The sequence below is a fragment of the Panicum virgatum genome, chromosome 4N (assembly GCF_016808335.1).
Source record: "Panicum virgatum strain AP13 chromosome 4N, P.virgatum_v5, whole genome shotgun sequence".
NCBI classification, from domain to species: Eukaryota; Viridiplantae; Streptophyta; class Magnoliopsida; order Poales; family Poaceae; genus Panicum; species Panicum virgatum.
This window is the reverse complement of record NC_053148.1, coordinates 44039465-44047104: the sequence shown is the minus strand read 5'-3', so window position 1 is coordinate 44047104 and position 7640 is coordinate 44039465. Positions and strand designations below refer to the sequence as shown.

The 7640-nt window shown below is 43.5% G+C and overlaps 1 protein-coding gene across 1 annotated transcript; it reads left to right on the top strand.

Moving 5' to 3' along the window:
• Positions 1 to 241: 241 nt before the first annotated feature.
• On the top strand, positions 242 to 7263 carry LOC120671422 (ubiquitin carboxyl-terminal hydrolase 19-like). The gene is made up of 11 exons (XM_039951734.1): positions 242 to 889; positions 2226 to 2385; positions 2458 to 2552; positions 2645 to 2730; positions 2807 to 2975; positions 3059 to 3182; positions 3313 to 3470; positions 4120 to 4204; positions 4293 to 4502; positions 4587 to 4648; positions 5185 to 7263. Exons 1-11 carry the CDS (start codon positions 546 to 548, stop codon positions 6698 to 6700), a joined length of 3009 nt encoding a protein of 1002 aa, XP_039807668.1. The 5' UTR covers positions 242 to 545; the 3' UTR covers positions 6701 to 7263.
• Positions 7264 to 7640: the final 377 nt, after the last annotated feature.

Sequence of the window (7640 nt, the reverse complement as noted above, 5' to 3'; positions counted from 1 at the left end):
GAAATATTTCCCTTCATGAAAAGGGAAGGAAATATTCTCTCATTACCTCTCCAGACGTGCCTGGAAGGCTCTTCTCTCTTTCAGAGAAAGGCAAGCGAAAACAGAGGGACAGGGGATGTTCTCTCTCACAGGCAGCATAGAACCTTTGCCTTTCCCTTGGTTGCATTGCATGGACGCGTAGGCCGAGGAGGCTGGTAGAACGAGCAAGACGCCTCGCTTCTCCCCCCCCCCCCCCCCCAACCCCCACCGTTTCCGCGACCGCGGCGTTGACTCGTTCTGCCCTCCCACTGCCACCCCGGCCCCACCGAGGTCCCGGCCCACCCGTCAGCGGCGGTAGCGCGGGGAGCGCAGGCGGAGAAAGGCGTAGCAGCGAGTGTTCCCTTCCGGCTCCGGCTGAAGGCGCGGCGCGGGGCGTGGCGGTGCGGCGCGACCAGTTCGACCCGGACCCGGCCCCGTGCCTCCGTGTCCGGGCGGCTCACGCCGGGCCGCATTCGGATGGTCGGTGCCGGACGCGGAACCCTAACCCTAGGGGCCGGCTATATTAGATGCTGGGGGGCGGCGGCGGCGGAGGAGGCGGCGGCGCGGGCCTGGGACTCGACTTCTCGGCGGTGATTCAGGTGGCGGTCGTCGGGTTCGTGCTCTTCTCCGCGGCCGTTGTCGCCGTGCGCCGCGCCGCCTCGCGCTACTTCGTCGTCGACGCCGCGGGGTTCGCCGCCTCCTACGACGATCACCACCACCACCACCACCACAGCCCGCCCGCCTACCCGATGTCGCCCAAGAGGAGCCAGCAGGAGCGGGGGGCCGCCGGCGGGGAGGTGTCCGGGCCCTGCGCCGCGTGCGGCGTCGTCACCTCCAAGAAGTGCTCCCGGTGCAAGAGCGTGCGGTACTGGTGCGTCTCCTCCTCCTCTCCCCCCCTGTCCCTTATTGGTATTGCCTTGTAATGGGTATGGCGCTGCACGTGATCTCGCGTTCTTGCCGAATTCCCAGCGGAATTTGTCGCTTCCGCTTTGTGATTTGGTGGTTGGTGCGGGGAATCGTACCGGGATATTGGCCTCCGCCTGGTGTTCCCTGGTTAGAGAATCTAATTTTCACAATCATGGCTTAGTTTCTTGCAAAATTGGCGTTCCGGGTGAGTGATTTTGTTGCCCATGCATCTGAGTACATGCTATTACTGGGGATCTCTGATCTTGCGAGGTTCTTGAGTGGGGTTTCTGTAGTATGCCATTTTGGTGAGGGTGCATGCGTGGGATATGCAGAGTGATCTTGCATGCTTGTTTGTGTGATTTCGTATAATGGTCTAAGGGATATGGCATGGTAAAATTCTGGTTTTGTTTGCTGTCTTGATTGAGGTTTCTTGTCATCTTGTGTCAAAAAGAAGATCCTCTGATTGATTGTGTGTTGGATAAGTGGCCATGTGTAGAGTCCATAATCCATTTACACAGCTGCAGATTGTATATAAATGTTCCAGAGTGGAAGTCATAGGTTCGTTCTCTCTGATGCATGAAGGAGTTGATGTTGAGATTTTTGAAGTGGTCATGCTTGAAATCGGTAACCGCCCTTGTTATAACTTCACTACATCATAGTGTGTAGTTTTTTCCTCTTGAGGCCTATTTGGTGATAAATAAAGCAGCAGAGAGTTGAAACAGTGCCGAGCTGTTGATGACATTGAATTCCCTTGTTCTCAACATTTTCTGATTGTTGTATTCTGTTGAGCAGAGGCAAAATTTATCTCCTCAAGCCTTTATTATTCATCTATTTATGACTAATGAGAGCCTGTAGCAAATGCTGCTCTTATCTCCTATTTAAATGTTGATAAATGATAATGTCCATAGTCCGCACAGCAATAGAAATTTCATTTTCTAAGAGGTAATTTGGTTGTCGATTGAAACAAAAATGGATTTCACATGGGTGATTTAGTCCTGTTTGGCAAGTCCAAACTGAAGTTGCTGACCTATTATGTTGTGGGATGAATCTGTGCCCTCCGTTGTAATGTTGATAGTGGGTTTCTTTTTTCAAGAGTGTGTATATTCTTTTTACTGTCATACTGTCATTGTGAAAATTGTTCCAATTATTGTGCTTGGAGTCTATTTATTGTTTTTGATGTGTATGCTTCCAATGAATCCATCATGCAGAGTCACTGAACCCTATGCTGTTATTTTGTCAGTTGTCACACTGCTGTTATATTGCTCTCAAGCATTAATACTATTGTTTATGCTCTTGTTTAGTTCTCAAAAATGTCAGACAAAACATTGGCAAGATGATCACAAATCCAAGTGCAAACCGATGAATGCTGACAAGTTCTCCTTTGGACTTGAGGCCAACAGCAAGAAATCATCTGGTTTCGGTCGCATCTCATTGGTCCCCACCCGTAAAAAACTAAAAAAGGTAATTGGATATACTCTTTGACCTAGAAATATGTATGCATCAGCAACATTTTCATGTGTGGCCCATTTGCAGGGTCAGGTTCTCTTTTCTTATGATGAATTTCTAAATCTGTACGACCGCAAGGACTTTGATTTTATACCTTGTGGGCTTATGAATTGTGGCAACAGGTATGGAGGAGTTACTTTTTTTTCTGCTCCCATTTGTTTGCTTCACACATGCTTCTTAAGTGCACCTCATTTATCCTCTTTCATGTGTGCAGTTGCTTTGCTAACGTGGTTTTACAATGTCTCTCATGCACGAGACCACTTGTGGCCTATCTTTTAGGAAAGGACCATAGCAGGGAATGTACGTGATTGTCTGTAATGAGTATACATAGACATCTAGTTCTTTGCTTAAAATTGTTCAAATCTGTATGTTTCAGGTTCTACGAGACATGAAGATTGGTGTTTCTTGTGTGAGCTGCAATGCCATGTTCAAAGAGCTAGTGAAAGTATACACCCATTTTCTCCTGCGAATATTCTTTCTCATCTGCCAAATATTGGTGGCAATCTGGGCTATGGTAGGCAAGAGGATGCTCATGAATTCATGAGGTAATTTACATTTTCTTAGCTTGGTTACATGGATGACTCTCTGTTTGATCGTCTTTAATTCAGTATTTTGTGTTGTTTTTTAGGTTTGCAATCGATAAGATGCAATCTGCTTGCCTTGATGAATATGGAGGTGAGAAGGCTGTAGATCTTAGCACGCAAGAGACCACCATAATTCAGCACATATTTGGTGGGCGTCTGCAGTCACAGGTTTCTTGTGTTTCTACTTTGATTTGATTTTGACCATTTTTCTCTGAACTAACTCAGATGTACTCCATTATGCATGTGTTACAATTTATCAAATGTACTGTATAGTGCCTAACTTGAAGTATGTGTGCAGGTTCAGTGTACTGCATGTGGAATGGTCTCAAACCGTTATGATAATATGATGGACTTGACAGTTGAAATTCAAGGTGATGCTGAATCATTGGAAAAATGCTTGGATCAGTTTACTGCTGTCGAGTGGCTTGATGGGGATAATAAGTATAAGTGTGATGGGTAAGTTTGGTTTTGTGCAAGTGCTTATTTCAAGTATCTTGAGTTCTTGACACACACAATTCTTACAAATTTTTGTTACTGTCCACCTATAGACCAATTTAGTTTGAGTGAACGCTGTATCCCTTATGCATGTATAAATGTCTTGTAAATGCATGGGCATAAATGCTAAAAGTCTAAACAGTACTGTGGAGACATTAGTACTTGAAATGCCTCATATTCTTGCGATGTAATGCCCTGGTGAGCTGGTAGCTATTCATATAGTTTTGGTAATTTCTTTGTATCGTTAGTTTAATGCGGAAGTACATGAGATGTAATAACGTTCTGGAATTATTCATATAGTCCTAACACATTTTACTTAGGAGCACAGTTTAATAAATTCGCATCTTCTTGCCACTTGGATTTAAGATAGTTTAGGTGCTCATATGAGATATCTCCTGACATTATATTGTACCCGGTGATGCATATTTCAGAACTTTTACATTATATTCATCTGTTAGTAAGGTTTCGAGAACCGAGCATTAGTTTGGTTGATAGAACCTCAATTAAGACAACAAAAAAAAAGGGGGGGGACTCAGTAGAGTTTTTCCGTATGAAGGTTTGAGTTTGTAGAATACCTTCAAATCAGAGCACTCAATATTCTTATATGCAGATGTAATGACTATGTCAAAGCACGGAAGCATCTTTCAGTTCATCAAGCTCCAAATATACTCACTATCACTCTCAAAAGGTTTCAGGTCAGTTTTTTTTTCAAAGTATACTAATGACATTGTTTGATTGTATTATAACAACTTTGTATAACAAGATTTCATGTGGCTGTCACAGAGTGGTAGATTTGGGAAACTGAACAAGAGAGTTACATTCCCTATGAACTTAGATCTGACACCATACATGAGTAGCACTGACGGAAGTGACCTGTATGATCTCTATGCTGTCGTTGTTCATCTGGATATGATGAATGCATCATTTTTTGGCCATTACATATGCTACATCAAAGGTTCTCGAGGAAATTGGTATAAAATCGATGACTGCAAGGTATATACTTTCACCTTAATGTTGTTACCACACAAATAAATGTCATAATTGCCAATTTATCAGTTTCTTTGTTTGTGTTTGCAGGTTATGATTGTTGATGATGAGGAGGTACATGCTCAAGGTGCTTATATGCTTTTATATAGCAGGTAATTGCTGTTACACTGATGATTTTGATGCCTGCCTGTTGACATTGGTCTCGTTTTTGTACATGATCTGATGCAATCATTTCTACTATGTTGCTGCCTAATGACAGCTTGAGTAGATCTCATTTGTACTTTCTTACTGCTCTTTTGCATTTCTACTGGTGCTTCCAGACTTGTGCTCTGTTTGCGTCAACTTTCCATCAATCAAATATAATTGTCCTAATGAAAAAAGAATCCATATTGCCTGCTTTGGAATGTGATAGTTCATAAACCTTGTTGTATGAACTATGAACTGCAGTTATAATGTTATATACAACGTGCTGTTTTCTGTATGTTTATCATTGGCTCTTATGGTTTCGGCCTAGCAGCTAAATTCCAAAGAAAATCATAATTGTCAATATTACTTTGCCCTTTTTGAACATTATTGTCCTCTTTCTGATTCTTAGATGTTCTCTCCATTAAATCCACTTTCTTATAAATTCTAGTCATTGTCAGATTGAGCTATATGAACTGATAACCTTTTCCATTTGACTCTGCAGGAGAACAGCTCGGCCCAGGCCACTTGCTACAGTTGAGGAGCCCGTTAAACAGCCGCAACAGTGCAAAGTGCTGCCTTTAAATGGACAAAACCATATGATACCAGAACCGGAGGATGCAACCTTAATTTGTGAATTACCTTTGGAGTCTTCAGAAGATCTGTTACAACAGGATTCTGAATCCAATAATGAATCTTTGCATAAAATTGATATCAAGGACCAGGGGTCCGACTTACATACAAGCATTGAGGCTGACAAACTCATTAGTGATGAAGTAGATGCTAGAGCTCCATGTTCTGCATTGGAAGCCTCTACTTCCTTGAGATCTGTGCCACTTTGCCCTCCGGTAGAAGGTGGTCCTGCTACCATGAGCTCTGTGGAATTTGGCAATTCCATGAGTGAAGCGTCTTCAGATCATTCCTTTGCAGAGGAACGTGAGGAGCCTTCCTCATGTATTGATTCAGTTGACTATATGGATGTTGATACTGAAGCTGGCATAGAAGTTGAGAGATGTGATGAGCGACCACCTGCCTTGGATGGTTCGATCGGAAAGACGGATAATAAAACATCAGTCCCAATCTTAGTGAATGAGTTGGCAGGAAAACCAAGATCAACATTTTCTCCTGGTTTCCTCGATAAGCCCTCAAGAAAGAGGTCTTCCTTTGCAGAAGAGGATCACATTGGTGGCAATAATGCTGGTATCTCTCGAAAGTTAAATGGCCATTGCAATGAATATATCAGCAGCTCAGAACAAGTTCTTGCCAATTCCTGTGGCAACAGCCCATCGTCAGGAAGTGAAAACTGCAATGGAGATATGTTCGCAACATCCAGGAATGTCAATTACTATACGGTCAATGGTGTTACGCAATCTAGCAATCACTCTTTGCATGCAGACAAGCTAGATGTGCCTGTAGTTTCTCATGGTTTTGAGCCAAGACCTTACAGTGAATCATCATCAGGCAGCAGCAAAAACTGCAGTAGTACAAGCAATAGGAAACCATTGAAAGCTTGCCAAGGGGACATGTCATTCTTATCCCGGGGCTTCCTAGGAAGGCCTTCTTCTAGAGGCAATTCAGTCAATGTAGCTGATCGCTTGCCGTTTGGTAATGGCACATCATCATCCCTTGTGAATGGCAACAGTAAGCCAAGTAATGACTCCAGGGAATCAGCAGTCCTAGGCACAAGCTCTGACATTCCTATAGAGCAAAAATCTAATGGTGCCACAGTAGTGCTTGAGCATGTGGAAGAAAGGTGTTCAGATTGCACAATAAATGGCTCTTCATTCCAACTAAGAGCAGCTTCCAACCACCTCGATGAAAATAGCCATGCAATTTTGGCCAGCAATAATTCCAGTTGTCGGCAAGAAAATGGCAGTAATGGCCTGAATGGTGTAGGTTGCCAAAGGGATGACACACCTTCCATGTTAGTCTCCAAGAATAGCACAGGATCTGAACATGATGGATTGCGACGACGAGTAACCTCGAAATTTTTTGAGCAGAATGGTATTGATGCCCAATAAAAAGTGGTGGCATTTCATAGGGGGTGAATGGTGGTCATTCGAGCATGCTAGTAAAAAATAGGTGTGCTCATGTCGGGGGAAGGTATATATAAACTGAGCTACTGTGAGCTAGAGGAAGTAAATGCTGGTTGATTTATTGGTAGGTACTGCGATTGGAGCAAGCATTGTCAGCTTGATAGTAATTTTGCCTCAATTCTCGACGTGTCTCCCACTTGTCAGAGGGTTGGAGGGGTGTCTCTGGGCTTCCACACAATTTGCAGAAGCCCAGATGCTCTCCTGATGCCATGCTGTTTTGTTGGCATTAGCATTTAGGTACATAGCTGAGCGTAGGTGCTTACTTGGTCCATAGCTTAAATAAACTGGAACTGCTGACACCCGTGTCATGAAAGCTGAATCAATTGTAGAGTGATAAAAGAGGAAATCCTCATGGCTTTCACCTTTGCTTTGCATCCCTTTTCCTTACCCTACATATTTTGTTGATCTTTTTTTCAAAGAAACATATTTTGTTGATCTTTACTGTGGAACAAAATGATGGATGAAACTCCGAACGAAATTCTTATGGACGCTTCAAATTGCTTGAAATTTCCAAAGCCTCGACGATTTCCTTGCAGTGGTCTGGGACTCTGATAGCTTCTTTTCCTTCTTGTTTATGTATTTCTATTGTTTGCGAATGCAGTAACTCGTTGCATTGTTTGAAGTTGCAACTGCCTCTAGTGCCTGCGGTCCTGTGCCTGCTGATCAATTCAGGGCATTTCTACGGGGGATACAAGCTTCAGGCTGCATTTATCGCTTACAGAATGGAGTACTCCATTACCCCGTCTGTTATTTCCAACATTGACTAGAAATGGTCGCGGCGTTGCCGCGTATGACCAGTGTGGACTATATTTTGCACGTACGTTTGTAGTTGATGCGAACTTTAATTCGTGCATATAATATTTAT

Bases quoted from the DNA above. Each gene is read 5' to 3' on its own strand.
- LOC120671422 (XM_039951734.1), top strand. From the start codon at position 546: ATGCTGGGGGGCGGCGGCGGCGGAGGAGGCGGCGGCGCGGGCCTGGGA. The intron at 2,386-2,457 runs GTAATTGGATAT...GCCCATTTGCAG, and splicing joins CCCGTAAAAAACTAAAAAAG to GGTCAGGTTCTCTTTTCTTA. The intron at 4,649-5,184 runs GTAATTGCTGTT...TTGACTCTGCAG, and splicing joins TATATGCTTTTATATAGCAG to GAGAACAGCTCGGCCCAGGC.